This window comes from Morone saxatilis, unplaced genomic scaffold (assembly GCF_004916995.1).
Source record: "Morone saxatilis isolate NCDOM2014 unplaced genomic scaffold, NCSU_SB_2.0 Contig16, whole genome shotgun sequence".
In the NCBI taxonomy this organism is placed as follows: domain Eukaryota; kingdom Metazoa; phylum Chordata; class Actinopteri; family Moronidae; genus Morone; species Morone saxatilis.
This window is the reverse complement of record NW_023339718.1, coordinates 1,399,697-1,422,054: the sequence shown is the minus strand read 5'-3', so window position 1 is coordinate 1,422,054 and position 22,358 is coordinate 1,399,697. Positions and strand designations below refer to the sequence as shown.

At 44.2% G+C, this 22,358-nt stretch overlaps 1 protein-coding gene across 1 annotated transcript in view; it reads right to left on the bottom strand.

Annotated features, from left to right (window-relative positions):
* Positions 1–4,437: 4,437 nt before the first annotated feature.
* Positions 4,438–22,358, bottom strand: part of fam222a (family with sequence similarity 222 member A) — a 46,275-nt gene continuing 28,354 nt past the window's right edge. The window contains exon 3 of the mRNA XM_035657688.1: positions 4,438–8,590. Within this exon, the coding sequence (XP_035513581.1) occupies positions 7,128–8,590 (1,463 nt within the window). The 3' untranslated portion in view covers positions 4,438–7,127. The remainder of the gene's footprint in view (positions 8,591–22,358) is intronic.

Below are 22,358 nucleotides of genomic sequence, written 5' to 3'. Positions count from 1 at the left end.
ATTCCTTGAAATTCTTTCCAAAATCCCCAGTGAAATATTTCACCAAGGTGTGGTATTTCTAAATGGAATGAGCAATCACTGGAAGCACTGGGAGATGAGGAGCCAGAGACATATTGGTTAGGTGGCGTGTGAGATGACCTTTCAGTTCATCTAAGATGAAACGAGGGAGCTGAACCCGAAATGATTCAGAGTGTCTAAACTGACAGGCGAGGGCACGGCCACAGCAAAGCGTCAGCCTGCTGCCCGGCCTCTATAGGCATCTCTCATGATTTATTGTGAAATTGCCATGGACTCAATGTGGCGTGCAGGTGAATGAGTTTTGCTAATAAGAGAAGCATTTCTGCTCCACAGAGCTCTTTTTCTGTCTGAGCGAGCGTGTATGAAATCAGTGTGCAGTCTCCCAGTACCACACGCTCTGGTGGAGGCGGCTGGCTCATCAGTCTACGGCTTATCTGATGTTTTAGGTGGGTGGAGAGGTTGGGAGTGAGGAGAGAAAGGAGGAAAATACGTCAATATTGAGTTCTTGAAGATACCTGTGTTGTTAAACATTTAGATTGGGTGTACGTTGTGTTCCTTATCTTCAGAAAGTGGACAAAGACCACGCCGTGCTGGCAAAATCCTTTTATATTTATATATATATATATATTTAAATTTTTTATAGCTTGCAATTCAAATATAGACTATCAATAAGGAAAATCAAATACAATGCAGATATAAAGTACTAATGTAGTTTGTCTGTTATTTTGGTGTATTTTTAGAGGAGGTGTAGGGGTGTGAGCTGCAGTCAGACACAAAGATTAGTGGCTGTGGTTTGATTTGTAACGATTTAGGTTCAGAAAAATGTTTTTTTGGGGCGCCTCAGAAGCTCACCTGGTTGAGGTTCCTCCCCATGTACAAAGGCTGAGTCGTTAACACAGCAGCCTGGGTTCGGTTCCAACCTGTAGACCTTTTCTGCATGTCATCCCCCCTCTCTCTCCCCACTTTCCTGTCACTCAAGGTGATAAAAAGCCCCCCGGACCCCAAAAAATATATTAAAAATACAGTTTATTTGAGACAGCTGATATTCCCTTATTGTGTGGCTTTAAGCCCAGGCTTCAGAGGACGTCATGTCTTCGCCGCTTTGGTAAATTGCATGTAAAGAGACTTGCTTAAGATCAGTTTCTCCCATTCTTCATCCAGGAAAAAAGTCAATAATTCCCACAGTAAAAAAGGGTACTGTGCACCTTTTTTTCTTTCTTTCTTGCTAGTTCACCCAGGGTGAGGCTGTTACCCAAAGATGGCACAAAAGAGACATCTTTCATAAACTGTGAGGCCTTAGTGATGCCACAATATACTGTTGCAAAGGTGAAAAAGGTCAAGTGACTGTAAGAGGCCGGCATATGGCGGTGATGTGCAAGGTGAATCCTTAGACTAATATGCTTACCTTCATTACAGTAAGGCCTCGTCCAGAGTCTTAAGAATAGTTTAAGATGTTTACAGGAAGAGAGAGAGAGAGAGAAGAAGAAGAAAGACAGAGGGGTCTGCTGTATATGAGAGCAACAAGACAGGCATAGAAGTCATCTGCTTTATTTACTTATGTCAAACAATAATACATAAGAGAGGAGAGGTCAAATGAAAACCAACCATCTACATTAAAATAAAGAAATTTCAGTCCTGAGATTGACAAAAAGCAGGGAACAGACAAAATATCTACTGTGGTTGTTGGAATGGAGGGGGGACAGTGGCAGTTTCAGCAAATTGAAGATGATGGTTGTGGGCAGATTAGGGGGAGATTGCAGAACTGGAGAGTGGGTAGAAGGTAAGCAATCACTGGGATGCTTGGCTGTAGGCACATTCAAAAGTTGAAAACCCCACGACTAAAGGATTTTACAGCTTTTTTTATATTCAGACTTCTTATTTCGAAATCTAAGACTCATATATTATCATTTTCAAAAAAAGCAAGGTATTCTTTACATTTTTTCATCCTGAGGAGACAAAATCATTTTTAAAACATAAATACAACACTGCAGGGAGAACAATAAGAGAGATGCTTTATAGATTTCCCATTTCCATATATATGATTTTCTCAAGGTTGCGGCACCCTCAGACTTTGGAAGCGTTGGTGCATTTGAGATCATTCAGGAAAAACAGCCCTGTTTGTCCACAGGAACAGAGCCACACAAACAGTAAAAGGAAACAGGAAGAAAAAAAGCAAAATCCCCAGACTTTTGTGTTTAGATTGGATACAGAAATATACCCACCACATAAACTAGATGAATATTTGGAGGCCATAAGCTTTTTCAGCTGAACATACATAGTTATGTTGCTGAAGAAATAAAAAAGCTGTAACAACCTCCTGCATTGCCTTTCAGAAAAGAGCTCTGGGGCTGTGCCTTTGGAAAAAAGATCCTGATTTATTTTGTGAGCTGTGCTGATCTTTACCTTGTGTTGTGTTTAATAAATGCTTAAAACTACATTTAAATTGTATGGCGCTTCCACGCAACCCATCCCAGTTTTATTCAGTAGCACTAAAGAAATGGCAATGTGCTCTAACTCTGTGGCAAAACACAACAATTGTTTAATGACATTGTGCAATACAGCTATAAGGCTGGTGGGTTAACTATACAAGCCTCCTCAGGACCATCTGTATTATTGATTAAAGTATCTTCTTGCTAGGTAGGAGCCAAATGGAGAGGACTGGCCTCCTGACTTTATCTTCTGCAGACGTTAAGGAGGGATGCTGGGAAGGACTCGGAGATGAGAGCCCCAGGGGCCCAAGGGCAGCCAGGGGACATGGCTGAGGTTGACCAAAGCGGTGTGGAGGGGACGTCACCACCCCCCCTCCACCTCCCTCTGTCATCTGTATGTTAGAGAAGCAGCGCCAAGACTCTACAGAGCGAGCAGCTGCCTTTATTTTCTCTATCCCTCTCTGTCCCCTCCCGTCCCCTCTGTTGTGAGAGTGAAAGAGCTGACCCTGCTTTGAATGGGTCCTCTCCTACCTTCTCAGCAGTATTTAAGGTGCATAATATGCGACTAGACCTTTGCACTGGGTAAAGGTCTTCATGGACTTATTGGGATTTACTAAGGGATTTTTTTCAACCAGCATAAGTCAATTTCCGTCCACTTTGCCCTCAGGCCATCCTCGTAAGCGTCTCATTGCCCTTGAAAACGTGTTAACAGTCAATAGTCTGTAGCCACAGAGATAAGTTATAGATCTAAATGTCCTCATTCAGATGGGTTGAATGGTCTAATTTATCCTTTCCTGGACAACATAACTTGAAATATTTTTCCAAGCATTAAAAACGTAATTACAAATGAAGATTTCACTTACTAGAATTTAGTAAATTGAGGCACGATAAGTCTTTCAGTGGGGAATGTGATTTCCTCAGAGCTTGAATCTGAATATGAGGCCGCAGAGCCAAAGAGGGGAGGCTGAAACCAGCACCAGGAACATGGCAATTATCCTGATTACTGATGCTTCGAGGCTTTTCTGACCCCAAAATCCCTCCCTGTATCTCTCTCCCTCTTTCTGTCTTTTGCTGAGATCTGTCACATTGCACCGGGCCCCTCAGCCAGGCAGGGAGCAACCATGTATAATCCAACAGAAAACAAATCCCCTCGATCAAACACAGCCCAGCTTTTAAAGCAGGCCTCTGAGCCCGGGCGCCATGGTGCGGTGCTGAGGCCCTCTGAGACGCTGTGGAGGCTGTGATTTAGCAACCCCCCCACACACACCACCACCCCCCTGCTGTCCTCCCCTTCAACGCCAGCCAGCCAGTCCTAACCTTCAGTTTGTTTAAGCACTGCTGAACCCTGTTGGCCCCGGACAGGGGGAGGGTGGGCTTAGATAATGACATGCCATATGCCACTCTGCCTCTGCAGCTGAGTGAGCCGTGCATGGATCAGCTCAGGCACAAATCTATTTGAAATTTAATTCTATTATCCTAATATGGGCTAAGCGTCCATTGTCCAAATCGGGAATTGTGGAATGGACCAAAGTTGCAGGGCTAAGATGCATCCCATCAATAGGAGCTCATTAATGTGTGGAAAGGACCAGGCAGACAGACAGTTGGGAGCCTGTACTGTAGAAAATGCAGCCACAAAGCAAAGATGGTAAAAGAAGCTAAACACCACCATACAACATTTTAACTTAAATTAACTTAAACATTTCTGCTAAAAAAAGAATCTCGCTTCATTTTCTGTCATTGTTTCTCTGTTTTATTCAGTTGAACTTGGCTCAAAATGGCCAGATTCCTTTCAGTACCTAATAGGAAATCCCTTGCTATTTGAAAAGGGTTTGATTTCAACCCTTTGAGTGAATGAATACTCTCCACTGGCAGTGTCCAGCAGCCAGGCGTCACCCAATATTCCCATTAGCAGAGAGGCCTGGTGCCTCAGACCTCCACTGGTGGGAAAGGCCAGACACCAGAAACTCCACTGCCTCAAGTGTCTCCTCTTCACTTCAACATCATGTGACAGGGTTTAATGCTTGGATGCAGAAGCCAAACGGAGGGGATTTAGGGACGGGATGTATCTGTAAATCTGTCAAAATATTTCTACAAGACAGAAAATATGCTGGAATCACACTGTGGCTGGGGTATTAAGCTGTTGAAACAACATGAAAAATTTTCACTGGAATGTTAAGGAGGCTTACTGTGCAAATTTAAGCCAAGGGGCTTGGTATTCTTTCGACTGAAATCTTTGTCAGCCTTCAAACACAGTAGCGTGTCTACAAACACCATTAGCTCAAAATTTAAGGCTTGTAGTTTAGATTAAGCAAGGGTTATCTTAAAAGAAATAACAGGTCTAATTATGGAGCGAAAATGATTAAAAAAAACATTATTTCCTGCTTTTCATCCTCAGTATTCACGAGTAAATCCTTTCTTATTTCAGCAATGCTGTCTGTCCCCTATCTTTGGGTGACCAAAGTGTAAACATTTAAAAGATGATCAATTCGATGGTGTTCTCACTACAGTACAGTAAATGATCTACATCACACGTCACGCTCCATTCTGGATCTCACAGAGCTGCTGGAACAAGGGTCCAATTTCCCACTGACTTCTAGAGGACATACGTTAAAAAATAATGACAGACTTCAAAGCCAAGATGTGGCTACTGAATATATTCTTAAAGAAATTTATTTTACACCTCAAAACAAAAAAGGATAGGGATTAGGGATGTGGTACATTGGGAATGTATTGACAACTGTAGTTTACATTTTTTGGTGTAAGCTCAGAGAAAAATGTTAATACAGTCATAATAATTGCACTTCATAAATCTAGACTGATGCCAGTATTTCCCCACAACAAAGCTCCGTCTCTCTCTCTCCAGTTACTAAATTCAATTTACCATTTAAATTTGACAGACAAAAGAAATGCTAATTTAAGACCAGAGGACTGCTGCACTGATCCAATTTTTCTCTTTCACTTGAGTCCCACAAGGCAATAAAACATTGCAGTAATTTAAGTGCAGTACATTCAAGGGAATCTCACAGTCATAATAAATATTTCACTGCTCTGAATCATAAAGTTAAGACTGGCCCAGGCTAAATGCATCCCAACCAGGGGCTGAAATGGACAAGGAAAAGCAGCAAGCCTTGTCTCATTCCATCTGATGCCAGAGGACAGGGCATGATTGTTTTCATTTTGTTTTTGTTTGCAGGATTAGGGGTGAATAGTACCCCCAAAATAGGACTTCCATGTGTTCCCACCTCCATCTGCCATTATGATAACATTTGACAGAAGTAGGGGATGTAGAACTGTAACTACAGAAGTCATGTGAGAACTTGATCTCTACTCTAGCTCCAGAGAATATCTAAAGCCTCTAATAAAAAGGGAGCAAGATTTGCAAAATATCTCCTGTACATTACTCAGATATGAGGTTCATGGGACTGGTGAATCAGTTTCTCAGTCTTGGTGGTAGAAATCTTGTAATGACACAATTTTAAAAAAAAGAAAAAGAAAAAAAGTCTGAGGATTTTGAAGAACACAAACTAAAATGCACACACGCGCATGCACTCAGCCACATACACGCATAAACATACACGTAAGGTTATGTAGATAACCTCCCAATCACATTCTTCATTGTAACATTTCTTTTTCTTGTATTTTTTTGCGACATTTTCTTTTTAAATAAGTATTTCAAGATTTATTGTAGATTCCAGTGTTGGTTAGGAAAAAGAGCTCTCCGACCAGGTTCTTACAGAACCAAAGCAGCGACTATGCCTCACACCAGGACATAAGAAACTGCACATCAGCTTGAGGAGGAATTATTAAATCATAAAAACAAAAGTGGAAAAGAATAAAATAAAAAAAGCAATTGAGACACTTTTCCCCATAGCAGCCGATGCATATAATATACCTACAAATATATAAAACAACAAAAAATAGGTTCAAGTTTTTCAAGTTTCTTAAATATATCATATCCAAACTACCCAATTCCAAACTTTAAAGTTAACAAGATTCAAGCAGTGCAATTTATGTATCAATTATAACAGCAATATTAACTAATATTGTACTATCCTTTTTATTCAACCTTATGATCCTTGTACATACCCAGCCGAGTACTGCCAGTAATTTAGGCTCCTCATGTATCAGTACATTTGTGTGTATTTGTATGTGTTTGTCTGTCGTGTGTGTTTATGTGTGTACTGTTACAGAGTTTTGGACCTTGAGAGCAGCCCTAAACGTCGGCCATTTTAAGACCATTTCAGTGACAACCTACACAGTAGCTTCATCCTTAGTATTTGGAAGGGGGATACAAGTGGCGTATGCACTTCATGTCAACCTATGATTCTCATCAAAAATGTTCAGGCAAGTAAAACAACAAAAAACAGAAGAAAAAAAATAAACCAATCCAAAATTCCTATTGGCAAACCACACAATGGAACATCTGGAGAATCTTGAAATCCCTTTTCTCTCCCACTGGCAATCACTACCACCTTTCATATTTGGGATTCCCACAGCCTGCCTTGAAACCACCAAACCTAGGTTCACACAGCACAACAACTGCTCTTCTCTAAGCTCCCACACTAGTTAAAGCAGTGCCACTCTCAACAATCTGTACCCAGAAAAACATTTCTGTTCTTTAACTTTGATTTTCTTCACAAATTCACAACTCTTGATTCTCTTCTTCCTCTTCTTCCCGCTCTATCTGTAAACTGGGAGGCGGATGTGTGCATGCTGGTGGTCTAACAGACGTGGCACAGACACAGTCTCGTAGCCTTTGCCAAGCATCTGCTCCTTGATGCAGGGTGGGTGGATGTCGTTGATCAGGTACTCCAGAGACTGCAAGCTGCTGCTCAGCACAGACGTGTTGCACAAGCTCTTGCTGGGCAGACTGCAGCACAAACCTCCCCCGCTGTCTATAGCAGGGTGATGATGATGATGGTGGTGGTAGAGGTGATGGTGATGGGGGTAACCCATCTCTCTGTGCCCCGTGGCTGGCCCTCCTGTAGAGGTGCCCAAAAGCTCCTGGGGGTTGTAGCAGTCACTATCAGGTGTCACCAGCACACTGTTCCACGGCGGGGCAAAGTATTGACCCACTGAGAAATTTCCATGCATACCCACGCAGTTCAAAGGGGAAGAGCTGACTTTGTCCATCCCGCCTCCTCCGCTGGCACTCGCTGTCAGGTGGTAAGGTCTGGAGGAAGAGGAGGACACCTGGGCTGCCATAATCCCGCCCCCTGGAACACAAGTTTCGGGGGACTTGCTAATGGCGCCACCTCCTCCGCTACCTCCACTGTACATACGGAGCACAGCCTGTTGCTGCTGCTGCTGTTGTTGTTGTTGCTGCTTCTGCCAAAGGATATAGTCCATACCATCTGTGTACACACCAGTCTTCATCGCCTCTGCATTTTGAGTGGGCAACCCAGGCCCTGTGTACACCATATTAGCCTGGGGACCCATTCCTACCACGTAGCCTCCACCTGAGGAGCTAGAAGAGAGCCCCATGACAGTTGTGCCCTGTTTGGAGGGGCTGGAATTTGACGGTGCAGTGGCAGCCCCTTGGCACACCTGCTGCAGAGCCTGGGCCTGGCAATGCTGGTTGATCTGGTAGATGATGCTCTGGATGGAGGGGAGGTTGGACTGTGCGGGCAGGGCCAGGCCTCGGCCCCCTGTTACAGGAATCACTGAGCCAGCTACAGTGACATTTGGAGGAACCGACAGTCCAGGGCCTTCTGGAGGCTTTGAGGGCCCAGTGTGGTATACCATTTGGCCGTGGCCACTGGCTAAAGTGCTACTACTAGGGGGTGGGTACGGGGCAACAGCTATGTGGGCTGGAGAGAGCTTAGTCCGTCTGCCTTCGGAGTTCTTGAGAACACCTTTTGAAGGGATAAAGGTGGATGATGATGATGACGAGGATGAGGAGGCCTTGACGATGGCAAGCAGGCCATGGTAGCCCCCTGTATGGATATGTGGGTAGGGACTATAGCGTTGCCCTGTGGTGTCATATCCATTCACAGTCCGGTTAAGGTGCTTGTGCTGGGGAACCCTGATGTTGGTGGGGAAGATCTTGATGGACAGAGGGCTATTGGCTGTCTTCTGAGCGTAGGCATCAAGTTCTGCCGCGGTGGGGTAGCGTGGGGAATGTGTCGGTACCACCAGTTCACCTGCAAGACAAACAGAGAGAAAAGTATGAGAGAAATGAATGATTGAGATAAAAAACACAGAGGGCTGCATGTGTAGGAGAACAGAACAGCAGACTATGGGTTTAATTATCAGAAATATCAAAGGAGCCGACAGCAATGGCAGCCACAAAGTCAGATCAATCAATCAATTGCAATAACCACTACTCTGCTGCAACAGTAAAACCTGGCAGCACTACGGTGACTACATTTGAAGCAGACTGAAAAATATCAGCGTCCTACAAGAGCATGTGAATAAAAACCAGGTGCAAACAGTAGACACACAGCAGAACCACCCTTTAGAGTTTGCAAATTGTAAATCAGGGCTGACATTCATTTATGTTCCATCACTCCCCTCCTCCATTTGAGCTTTCTTTCCATCTCATTTTCACACCCTCCTGTGGAAGTTCATCCCTAGACAAATGGATCTTTTTAAAAACTCATTCTGTCAAAGCCTGGTACCTTAGGCGCTGTTAAATCAGTCCATTGTGAAATTAATTCGGACTCTCTTTAGCATTGAATTGGGTTAGCCTTGGATACCAGGCAAGGAGGGACGAAGGGAGGGGATAAAAGCTTGTTTAATTGCAGTGGCACATTTGAGATTTATAAGTGGTATCACTTACTGGGTCTTACCCTTGGCCACAGAATTTCCACATTTATTCAATCCAGGAGTACGCGAAGAGGCCATCACAAAAAACAATTAAACATCGATGGGGAATTACTAGCCTGGTTAAGGTTAACTATGTCAGACCAGAGTCAAGTCAAGAATATGGAGCGCTGCTATTTGCAAACTTAGTCAAGGATAAAACTGAAAAATTGGTTTGCAAATTAACTCATGCTGAAAAGCATTTAAAAAAGACACATTATTGGTGAGATCGAATAATTGAGACTAGCAAAAGATGGCTTTTTTTTCATGTAATATAGATTATTTTACAGAATAATACATGGCAGAACAGACAAAAGACAGGTACAGACTATACCTATAAATATACATGAAATGCAAATGCTGTGTACAGTTTGCCATATGAAACCAATCCAATCCCAAAATTCAATTCAGCAGTGAACGTGGCGAGTGAGACTAGCAATGGCCCTCGCTCAATGAGCCAAGGCTTGGCCATTGTGAATCGAGGTGGCAAACAGGAAAATGGCAATTTCTAAAAACCCTACCATGTGTCATTGTTTGGGGGCTGGGCATGGAGGTGAGGGGCTGCGGTGAGATTGGATTTAAACGACATTATTCAGGCAATTTCATGGCTACTTAGCTCAGTGTAACAAAAAGGGTGGGGGGTTGGGAAAAGAACTCAATTTACAAGCAATATATCAGCTGCCACAAATGACTTGCAACCCCTTCAAAAATGACATTTTTATGCAAAAGCTAACAAAACGCACAAAAATTAACTGCCATAACTGTGCCGTCAGCAAATGTCCTGGCGACCTAAGGAGTCTGCAGGGTGCAGGCTGTGACTAGGACTCACTCCATTTCCTTTCCGATTGCAAAATCATTTTAAAGAGACTCCACAGCCAAGTAGTCACAATTCTCATTTCTTTGCTCCCATTACAGATAGCATGGGGAGTTCATTTCAACAACCCTATGGGTCTCCAACTGTGAAAATGATTAAATCTACAAGATCCATATCATAAAAGAAATAAATTGGGAATTTAACAGCAGAGGGGAGAGACTGAGAATATCCCAAGCCAAATTTAGTGCAAGACCTATTCAGTTTGTCAGTCAGTTTGATTCGTCCTGCAGACAGCATGCTTTCTAAATCAGAAACACTACAATTTAAATTTGTAAAAATAGCCTGGCTTTAATGACTTTGTTGTAATCAGAGCGGGGGAACCTGGTGCCATCCTAATGGGCTAGGCTGAGTGTGCCAGGCCAGCCAATCTACGATCTAACCAACCTTACTGAGGCAAAGCTCAGCTTCCCTGGTGACAGCAGTGCCATTTGCTTTGATGTTCTGACTTGCAGTGGAAAACTGACAGAAGACTTATTTCATTTGCTCAGAAGAGAAAAACATGCTCATTTCAAAGCACATTGCTGATCCACATGCAAATGGAATGGCAGCATTTTTTCTGATCTTCTTTACATGAGGGCAAAAAAACCCTGTCTTTGATCATCACATGGTCTAAATGAGGAAAGATACTTGGCTTTCAGGCATATCAAGGGCCTGTGCCCTGCCGCCCCTACAAGCCCCCAGCTGCAATATGCCCATCATTCCACCTAATTACTGCCACATGAGGAAAAAAACTATAAAACAGCCAGGAAATTCATTAAAGGGTGGCTAATTCTATTCCTTCTCACTGACTGAGTCCATATTTTCCATGCCTGAGCCTACATTTCTTCTGAGTGAGACGAGAAAGCCCTCTCCCTCCGTCTTTTCCCAGCTTGGCCCTTGTTTGTCAATAGGCAGAGCCTTTGGCACACCAACCTGGCATCAAAGGGTTTCACACTTCACAGGCCACAGGGATTAGAGGCCTTTCAGGCCTACAAAACCCATCTCAGCTCCACAAAGGCTTCCGGTTATTAGAACCCACAGGCATAAAGGAAGAAGAGAAGGAGGAGGCAAATGAGCATCTGGATGCTTCTGATTCCAGCTTCCTCTTTAAAAAGTTCCATGGTATAAATTTTATAGTAAAGTTGATTACAGTAAGTATGGCCACAAACCGAGGTGTAATTTCACTCTCATACACACGCTGTTATACACACTTTGTGTTTGATGTGCAGGGTCTCCACATCTCTCTCCTCCAGAGCAGTAAGTCTATAAGTGAGGACATGGAGGTTAAAGGAGAGAGTCTCTTTTTAGGCTAGCGCTCTGTGACTTATTGGTTTAGGCTGCACTAGATCATAGCTATGAGCAGCAGCATACAGATGGTGCTAGCTGATAAACATCCTCTGAAGCAGCCAACACTGCCTCCTTTGTGTGAGCCCTCACCTCCTCATAAGGTAGGGGGTTTCCTGCACCTGTGCACACTCTCCTGAGTGGTCGTGCATGCAAACACAATGCATGATAACTGGGGGAAAAAAAGGCAAAAACATACACTCACACATATACACACACACAAACCTGCATCTGCAGTTGTGTGTCTCATTTGCCATCAGTGGAGCATGTTGTTATCCTCTGCTCAGCGCTCTCTCATGAAATGTAGGGCAGGGACAACAACAGGTGCCTGTGCGGGCGACAGCCTGCAATGCCTCCTGGGCTAAATGCTTCACACTCGCTTCATTTCGACATGCGACAGCCTTGTAAGGATTAATTATTTCCCCTGGGGATGGAAGAATATGCTTTTTCCCTTCCTGAGAGCAGGAGGCTATGTGCACTCAGAAGCACATGAAACATCTTATAGTACAAAAACAGGGGGAACCTGGGCTAACGCTGCTTTTACAATAAGTAAGAAAAAAAACTTTCACATGAAAGGAATGTAAACAAACCAAGCATATGATTGAACTGCATTGGAGATGAGATAAAAGCTCAGGCAAACACATGCATTAGTTCTGAGAGATCACGCGCCAGGGAGCGGAGATGGCAGGGAGGCAATTAATGGGCTGACCTTCGTCCTTAATCACCCAGTGCCTGGCACACAATGCCCATGTGTCAGAGCAGCACATCTCTAAATGCCACCCCTCATTAGCACGATGCACGCAGTGAGAGAGGCTATCTGTGCAGTGTTACACTCTCCAGCGGTCAGACAGAGATAGCAAGGCTGGGATAGGATAACATGGCAGCACAGAGCCGGACTGAGCTGCAGTAGGCCATGATATGATCTAGAAATCCCATTTCACTTGGAGGATGGGCACTCTCCTTTCTCTCCATTTTTGATTGGCATGAAACTCCCCAAGCGCAACGTCCTTGGTGTACCCCGTGCTGTCACTGTGATTGCATGTGTGCTTGTGTGTATGCACACATGTGTGTGTGTGTCTGTCTGTGTGCGTTTGGTGAAGGGGGTACCCAATTTTGAACACTCAATTAACACTCCTTTAATTAGCCAGCAGTACATTTTGAATTCTGATGAACTAATTTTCTTGGTGCGAGGGTGGAGGAGGTGGTGGAAGGGTGGGGGGGAGGCCTGGTAAAGATGAGGTCCACTGGGTACAAAACAGCAATAAAGAGGGAACTGGTTAGATTAGACTGTAAAAAATCCATTAAATTCTGTGCACTTCTTCCAAGTGAGAGGTCAAATTGTGTTGATCACAAGAAGCAAAGGCAGACAGAGAGAGTATGAGAGCAGGGAGTTAGGTGAGGTGGAAAGCGAGGGGGGGCAGGGGAGTGGAGAAAAAGGGAGCAGAGATAGGGAGTCAGAGGCTGTGCGAGAGTGCAGTACCAAATCCAGAAGACCATGAGAACGCTTTGCATTTTAATTAGAGGTTTAAATGAATAAGCAGAGGGAAAAGTCTGAGAAAACTGCCTGAAATGCCCTTGCTCCCATTTATTAGTGTTTCCAAGTGTTCTAAAATTATGAGCAGGTTGGAGAAGTTTCGTCTTATTAGTGGAGAAAACGCTCCAACACATCAAAAAGCCCTTGGCGTTTTCTCACTCACTCCTGCAAGCCTGTATCCCTACTTACCACACGCTTTGATCCCCCCTGACCATGTACATGGTGAGCAGTGGGAAAAAAAGAGCTTGTTTAAATGAAGGGAGAGGACCGTTTGGTTGAACTGCAATTAAGTTTTCACAGAACAACGAGTGCATAGTCCACATTAACTTTGGCCAAACAAACAGAGCCGTCTGTGATGAGGTTAGGGCAAACAACAGGGGCAGAGATTAACCAGAAAGATGAAAGAAAACATAGGGTCAGCTGCAGTCCAACATCAACCGCATTGACTGGGAGCCATTTCCCCTGTGAGGGACAGTCTCTGTTAAATGTTTGTGAGTCAACAGTACTGATCATGTGTCCTTTCAACCACAAAGGATCCAAAGTGAAGATTCTTCATGTGGTATGCATTTTAGACCACTGGGCCAGCAGCCTCGTACCACATTCCACCACTTATGGACACTTTGCCCTCATTGTAATGAAGTTACTCAAAATTAATAATTCATGGCTAAAGCAGTCCTTCACATCAGAATCTCTCAGCTTGGAAAAAAGCTTGACCTGTCAAATGTGTCGCAGCCTAGAAAGGGCAGATTCAATAGCATTATTCCAGGGAGGAACCCTTGACCTGCGGCTATTGTTTAGCTCTTAGCAGATAGGATCAGGGTCTATGACATCCTCTCCCCACCTCCGTTAGCCTGCTGTAAAAGGACGGGCAGGCGGGGGGAAGCCAGAGGCAGCTTCGCATCCTGAACAATACCTGCCTTGTGCTAATGGAGGTGTCATCTGGCACAGGGCTGATTAGTCAGCGATTACAGCCAGGCCTCAATTGCCGTGACAACTGCTGCAAACACAATGGGCCCTGATAGAGCCAGCTGTTTGGTCCTCTGCAATTAACCCTGCATCCCACTCGTCTCCGGCAGTGCGCTGCCTCTAATTGACTATCGGGCACACAAAGCAGGGGCTGTCGGCCAGACCCCCTGGACATAGCCCCCCGCCCCTCTGCAGAGGTAGAGATGATAATAATAGAGGCGTCCTGTGGACTCGGCCGCCAGTCAATCAAAGCCTCAGTGCCCCACAGGAGCTTCCTGAGGAGAGAGGGAGCAGAGGAAGCACATGTATGAGCCAGTGATCAACAGGGTAGAGCAGCCTTGCAGGGGGGCAGACATGTTGAATATGCCCTCAGCCAGAGTACTAATCAATTCAAGTGCACGTTAGGGGAAATGGAACCCTGCTGCTTGCTTGATATCAGAAAAGCCATTTTTAGGAACACTCATCTCCCTCTGTTCATCTCAAGGTTGATTTTCTGTGCAACAACACAAAGAAAAAAAATCAAGGCAATTATTTGTCAGGCCTTTGCTATCTATAATTGCAAAGATAAAAATCAAACTGCAATGATTTCTCAGAGGATAGAGCTGTCTGAATTCACGGCTGCTTGTGTCATCATAATCATCAAACAAATGCATATTGTAAGACAGTGAAAAAGAAAATGTGGTCTTCTTCACCAAACTCCTTTCTGTATTCTCTAAATTCTTAGCATTTTTTTTTAAGGAGGTTGCCCCATCAATTGTAATTTTTAACATAACTTTCTAAATAAAAGAAACTTCCTCTTAAGTAAACAAACCTTGTATATTTCACAGTCACATAATGTTACTTTTGAATCAACTGTCAGACAAAAGAGAATAATTGAATCAAATGAATGACTGTGTAAATAAAAGTAGTTGGACAACATTTTTCAACAGGGGGTGCCATACTGCAATCACATATTGGGCTTTTAACCTGCCAACATGTTTCACAAATAGCAAAGAGGATAATGAGAATGTTAAAGCAATCTGCACACTGATCCTTCACAGGCACGCAGACATGGCACAATGTCAAAAATGGATTTAATCATTAAAAGAGATTTAAAAAAAACTTGGACAAAACTCCCAAATCTAATCTTTCATTTCATTAAACCCAATCTCATCTAAGATTTAATCTATTTCCTGCACAAGCAGATGGAATAAATACCAAATTGAGAGCCTAATTTGGGCTTCTTCCTCACAGAGACTGCAGCATGAGGTCATTTAGTTAGCCTGCAGTGAGGCCGTACACGTGTGCGGTTAATACAGTACACTGAGACTGAGATAAAGTCCACAGGTACAGATAGCAGTGGAAAGGAGCAGAAGAAAAAGAAGATCTGTTTTAACTTTCTCCACATTTGTCCATTAATATTTTTTATTCTTTTACAGTTTCACATATGTGTATAACTCATTTGTGGACAATGTGTCAGATCAAAACAGCTAATTAGGTTTCTATTATAAAGGTTTCCTCCCCAGAAACTGAAATATTATACCGCCAGGACACTACCGTGTTTACATTTTCTCGTTAGAATTTATCTCTAAAGCCAGATGTTACTGAATCAGCCATGAAAATTAATTAGCTGGTTTGATGTGGCAACCTCATGCTCCTTCCAGACAGACCTGGCTTTTATGGGCTGTAGGGGAAATTACTGAGAATTGATTGATCCTGAAGGACTCCTCTGTACACATGGCCTGGCAGACAGACACACACACACACACACACACACACAGAAACACACACTCACAGATCCTGCGAACAACAGTTGATCCAAACATTTTACCCTCCAGTTGAACCTGACATCCTTCCTCTTTAGTAGCTACAGCATCAATAACCATCAATCGTCAAAAACCCAAAAATGTAAATAAGTGTGTATATATTAACGTGATACCTGAATAGGTGGAGTCAAAAGGGACAAATCTCTGTCACCTCTGAAATTACAAACAGCTGAATTTCCCTCTGCATGTCTCTTGATCTTTTTGCTGCTATCTCTCTTCTTCATCCTCTTTACCTCCTCTCTGTATTTTCTTTGTCTCTTCTTTTGCTTCATCGTTCTCTCCATCCTCCCTCTCTTTCTCTTCATCCTGCCTCTCTGTCTCTCCATCCTCCCTCTCTGTCTCTTCATTCCCCTCTCTCAGTCTCCTCATCCCCCCTCTCTGTCTCTTCTGTCTCCCTCTCTGAGTAAGTGAGTTTCATCTGGGGTGCTTGCCGGGCGAAATCACCTCAGGGCGAACACTTTATTATCTGTAGTCAAAGCGTCACCACAAATACCATTCTACACACACAAGTGTCACTTTCCATTTGTCTGCACTCTGGCTGCATTAGCAGAGCCTAGCCGGCCCAGAGCCTCGTCTCAAACGCGCCCGGCAGAAGAAAACTAACAGCGTGGGAAAGCACTCGTCCTGCATTCCTGCACCATTAACACCACTGGCACCACCGCAGCAAATCACTCTCTGGAATTAAAAACATTATTATCAGCAACTATCCTTTCTGAAGATATCTTTAAAAAAGATAAAAAGATAAAGATATTTCGCCAGACATCTTACAGTCTTGGTCGTTTATGGAACATTTAACGCAAGAAATCGTAGCATGCAGGAATGAGAACATATAATATGATCCCTTTTTATTCAAAGGAGATTACTGCACGTGTTAATTACTGATGATCTCCCTGACAGTCCAGCAAAAACAATACCAGTGGGTAGTTTATGTCCTCTTTGAGCAGCAAAGGAATGCAGGCCAGCAGCAGACATGTCAGGCCTTTTGTGGGGCACCCGTGCACCAAACAAACACAGAAACTGGGGCAACATGTTTAACTCACACTACAAACTGCACTGCATAAACAAAACGGGCAAACAAAAAGAACGGGCTACGGGTTCGTTCCCATGACGGCAAAAAAAAGGAAAGAAGGCATTTCAATAGAAAAATATCAACTCTGAATATTTCACACTATGAACACAGCCACGACCTCATTTCAGGATTATAAATGGAAAAAATAACTTTATTCATCACAAAACTGCTCTCTGTTTAATAATCAAGTCTGGCCAAAGGGCTTAGTGGAGTGCATGGTTCTGTATAGATGGGGGGGGACCTAGCCCCCGGTTTGTGGGCTGCCTGTGATGAGCCAGCCCTCAGGCCTGCCTGGGCCACCCTCATTGTGCGTACAGCATGGTCTAGAAAGCAGAGCTTTATCAGCAAATACCCCGAGTCAGCACAAGCAGCGGGGTGGTTATGCGTTGCGACTGGCACACCAGCCGATATTGTCATGTGCGATTAGGCCTGTGCTCATGAGCCTGTGAACTCATTCCTATGGCATCAAAGTCAACCCCACCCCCCTACTCTCCTCCAGTTATATCCCTGACTCTCTGCTGCCCTCTCCTCCTTCTCTTGGTTTCTCCATTTTCCATTCAGCCCTGCCACTCCACAGTATACCTTCACTGAACCTTGTGGAAAGCTGTGCTCCAGCGCAAACAGATACAGACTTAAAATACAACAACAGGTTAGACCGCTTTGATTTCCAAAACAAAATCTCTGAAGCTTAATTAACTCAGTCCAGAAGGGTCATCCACAAGTTAGAGCTAGTCAGTGCACCAAAAAACAGCTGGTGCCAGTTGTTTTGTCTTGGTACACCTCTTCAGATGACGTGGCTGATAGAGAGGAACAAAGGGAGGCTCTCAGAAGAAAGAAAGACAAACTGTGAGGCCAGTTATGGTGAAACATCAGGAAGAAGAAACATAGATTAAACCATTCAGGGATGAGACAGAGAGCAGCGCAGGACACAGAGCCAAGAAAGAAATACAACAAACGAAAATCCTGACTTAAAATATTTATGTTGTGCCCTCCCTGTCCTGTCTTTAGGAGAATATGCCACGCTGTGACACTATTTTCTCAAAGGGTTACATGTACAGCCAAGAGCAATCAGCATTCACAGTCATGCACAAACTCAAATGGACACAGTAACAACACAAACACACACACACACACACACACACACACACACAGGTGTGGAGTAAAAGAACCCCAGAGGTAGAGATTGTAAGTGCACACAGAGATAAGAAAAGAAACCAGTGCAGCGAGCAAAGAGGGAGAAAGAAAGAGAGAGAGTGGGAGAGAGACGGAGAGATGAGGGGAGGCTGGAGGCGCCTGGGCAGGCCTGTCAGACTGGAGGAAGTGCTGGTGCGCAGGCCTGCAGGTAAATGGAAGAAGAAAGGCGCCTGCAGGCTGCCTGAGGCAAGCCTGGGCCCTTCTGTTCTATCATTTAGGAGACAAGTCCTCCACTGATTCCCAATTAATATTTAACACTGCACAGACAACAAGGCACTCGGCTGCAGTACACATGCCAACGAGAGGAGAGGAGAGGAGAGGGATATGAACTGATCAGAGAAAGCGATATATATATGTGCACATTTTCAGTAAGATGAAAAAGATTTTGAAAGATTTAATGTCGGTGGAGTTGTGGTGGCAGGGATTTTAACAGAAGCAATGTGTTTTATTGTAAGCTGTATGTATTTACCCATCTCTGGTGAAGTATAAAACTTGTGTGAAGTTGCTCTTTAGATTCTGCCACTAAGAAATGTGTGGGGTCACATTTCTGGTTGACACAGCTTTTATCAGTTCATTAAATAATACTGTTGATTTGATAAGTTGGTATCAAAAACATTTCCATTGCCTAGCAACAATAAAAAAATAAAAAACAACTTTACAAATGAGGCACTTGATGCTGCGTGGTGTATACACACAGGCCTTGGTTTGTAGATTTTCCTCCAGACTGAGGGTTAGTGTTTGTTGGAAATCTGTTCAAAGAACTAGAGGTCTGGAGTTATAACTGGCAAGCAGAGGTCAGCAAGAATCACGCCCTAACCCTGAATCTATAACTAAGCAAATGTGATTCGTCATTTCTTAAAGCCAAAATGAGGATGCAACCAATGCATGTGAAGATGGCCTTCATGAGAATGAGCCTGACGAGCAAACCACAGAAACTGTAGTAAAATGTCCCACAGGAGCGATGATTTCAACATTGTGCTGTGGTCAGTTTGCACTCCCATGCTTTCTCTGCCAAACCCTCCACACTATTAGAGTAGACTGAAAAACCACAGCCAGGGATGGTATTCAAATTTGGTGCAATTTCATGACTGGTTCGGACCAAAACACCAAACTCTGCTGCTGTCAACTGTAGTTTCTTTTTGCTCATACAACACCTCTTAGGAAATTTCCCAGCATAATGGTACTCTTTAAAGAAGCCCTAGCAACAATGTACCAATCAATATTTACCTTCTGTGAATTTCAATCATGGCCAAGAGGTTAGAATGTGTGGGGCAATTTACTAAATTGAAAATTAACAGATTCAGCTCGGGTAAAGGTAATTTATGCAACGAAAAAAGTGCACCAGTGTGACTACAAAGTAAATCTTGCTGAATGCATTCTCAATAATCAAACAAGACTTTTTATGTACTTACAAAACAACCTTATACAATATTTATCTGGCAGATATGAAAATCTAAAATTTGTATTCATAAATGTGCTATAATATCTTGATTTCAGATAAAGTGACTGGACAGAAATAGAGTAATTAAAGGCTGGAAATACAGTTAAAAAGGGACAATGAAACCTTTCTTCCTACTTACACACTTTTTAAGTCCAAATGTTGGACCACAACTACATTTTTATTTTGAGTTTTGTAATAAAGAGACGAGGAGAGTGCCAGGAGTGTGCAACACCTCCTGAACGCCTCTCATGGTCAGTCTGTGGTGGGCTCAGCTCAGAGATGGCACAGGCTGCGTGTCATTTCCTGTGGGACAGCAAGGGACTGCGGACACTCTCTGTACCCTCACTCACATCCCCCAACCCACCCCCACTCTCTGGCAGGCGAAGACAGAGGGTGTCGATGCCTTGCACCTGGGACGCCCAAATGCCAGCTCCGAGGCTTTGGAACCAGGAACCTGTTTTTCAACCCAAGTCCCGCTGTGACCAAAACTAAAGCAGAGCCCCTTTTCCTCAAGCTCACCTCCCATGGCAATAAGATTGCTTCGCCCCCCGTGTTCACAGCAGAAGGCAGAGGGCAGAGGGAAGGCATGGCTCTGTGGGACACCGCCAGCCGGAAATGATCCTCTGTGTGCCAGCGCTGAGACGCCAACATGACAGAAGAGAGCCTGTAGTATGCATGAGGTAAGACTAGTACAACCAGTATCACATGACTGTCCCTCTAAAATAATGTGAAACTCTATTAATGCTCTGGATTTTGCAATATAGCAATGTGATGAAAATGTGAATGACACATTTCATGTGGCTATGCAAACCCAGTGATCCCCAAAATGAGATTGCATAAGTAGGCACCTAGGAGGAGGCAGGCCATGGATAGCTGTCAATCACCTTTCACTATGAAAAATACCTCATGACCCCTGCTTCCCTGCTGCAGACTGTGGAATAATGACAGTCTCTGTGGGCACTCTGTGGAATTCCAAATGGGAGTTAGAAACGAGGTAGTTCAATCAGTGGGAAAAGGTCAAGTGCATGCAGATTCTCTCTCTCTCCCTCCCTCCGTCTCCATTCCTTTTCCCCCAGTTACACTTTATGCCCCCCACCTCCAGGGTACTGAGACAATCAGGGAAAAGGTTGTTATTTCTGCTGCTGCTCATGACCACTTTTAAATATTCAACTGAAAACGCTCCACCGTTTTTTTTCGCCCTACATAACAGCCGTTGGAGTAACGTGCTGCAATTTGATATGGCCAGCTAATTCCCCTGTTATGTCTTGCACCGCCTCAGACAACAGTGGAAGAGAGGTGGCTGGAGGTCATTACCTGAGCATATTCCCTCTCCCTGGAAGTGTGGCTTAGGAAGAGAAGCTGCTAAAAGCAAAGCAAACTAATGGCTTTGGCAGTACTGCCTGCAGAGGCACAGGGCTATTAGGAAAACTACAATCCCCAGGTGAACCTCCATGTCATGTCCTAAGGCTGTGTGTGACATGGCCAGGTTGTCTCTGTCGATCAAGCTAGAAGAGGGATGAACCTGACCTGACATAGCATGAACCAGGGATCTCAGGCCTTCTGGGAACTTTTCATCTACACCTGGCTGATTGGCACCTCAGGCCTCCTGGGTGGTGTCACAGAGGGTTACGGCTGCAGGTGTGCTCGGGTGTATGTGTGTGTACAAGTCTGCGTGTCTTTGTTACAAGTTTCATTTGGAGATAAAAATCTAGACTTCAAATCAGTTGATTGGAATGGTTTAACAGGACCAGAACTGGTTTTCTGACTTTGATTGACAACAGTTGCATTCATAATGATGTGAAATAATTTCCGTCTAAATTAGGGTTACTTAAGTCATTACCACGTAACCAAAAGTATGCTAGCTGTGTGCATATGGATTGCAGCCAGGCCCTGATAGGGTTAGACACAGGAGGAAACACCCAGGTTTAGCCCAAGGTCTGATCCAATCACAGGACAAATATGGGAGTGGCAGTGAACTGTGTGGTTAACGAGGACAGAACCTGCAACTTGTCTGGATAAAGAACACAAATGTTCACACCCAGTGTGACAATGTGTGGCCTACTTAGAAAATGTCATGCAGATGTAACCACTACGTAATGAATAAACAAATTAAAACCTGCTGAAATCTGAAAAGGTATTATTTTAGAAAATAGCCAGGCAGAAATATTCCCATCAACCAGTCAATTGAGGGATTCTGGACCTGTTATTCTTTAGCTGACATGTGGCAGAGTAATTGCTGTCTGGGCCAGGGAGGAGGCAGGGTAGTGGTGGGGGCTGCTGGGCCTCCTGTCCAGCCATCTCGGTGTTACTCATCACTGGACTGGCGCACCTCCCTCTCCCCTCCTGGAGCTGCTACGCTCACCCCTGCTCCCTGGACCTTCGGCCCAAAGTGGAGGACAACGATCAAGGAGAGGGATGGGTAGCGAGGGAGGTCGCCTCTGGCTGAGGGTGGCCAGGGTCAGTAACATCCATTCACCCCTCTCCCCTTGCAGGGTCTTTCTCTCTCATCTGTCTGGATGGGTGCCCTCTCTCTGGGGCACAACACGATGAGAGGCCCTGGCTCCGCTGCCGTCTCTGCCTTTCATGTCTCCATCTAGGGCAGTGGTAGAGAGACGTGGAGGGGAGGGCGAAGGAGGGGGCAAGCTACAAATGTCACCCATAAGGGGGGATTTAATTAAAAATGACAGGGGCTGGCGCTGGAGAGTGCAGCCACATATGCGCGGAATTTGGGCGCAGTGAAAGCAAGTGCCTATGATTTATAATTCAAGTAATGCTCTGCACTCCTTTTAATTCTACGGCCAAAGAAAAAAATATCAAAAGGCCGTCTCTGTGAGGCTAATCCAATATGATATTTTTAAGGGCAGGCGGTCAATGGCTTTTTGAAAAGCCAGCTTCTCTGTC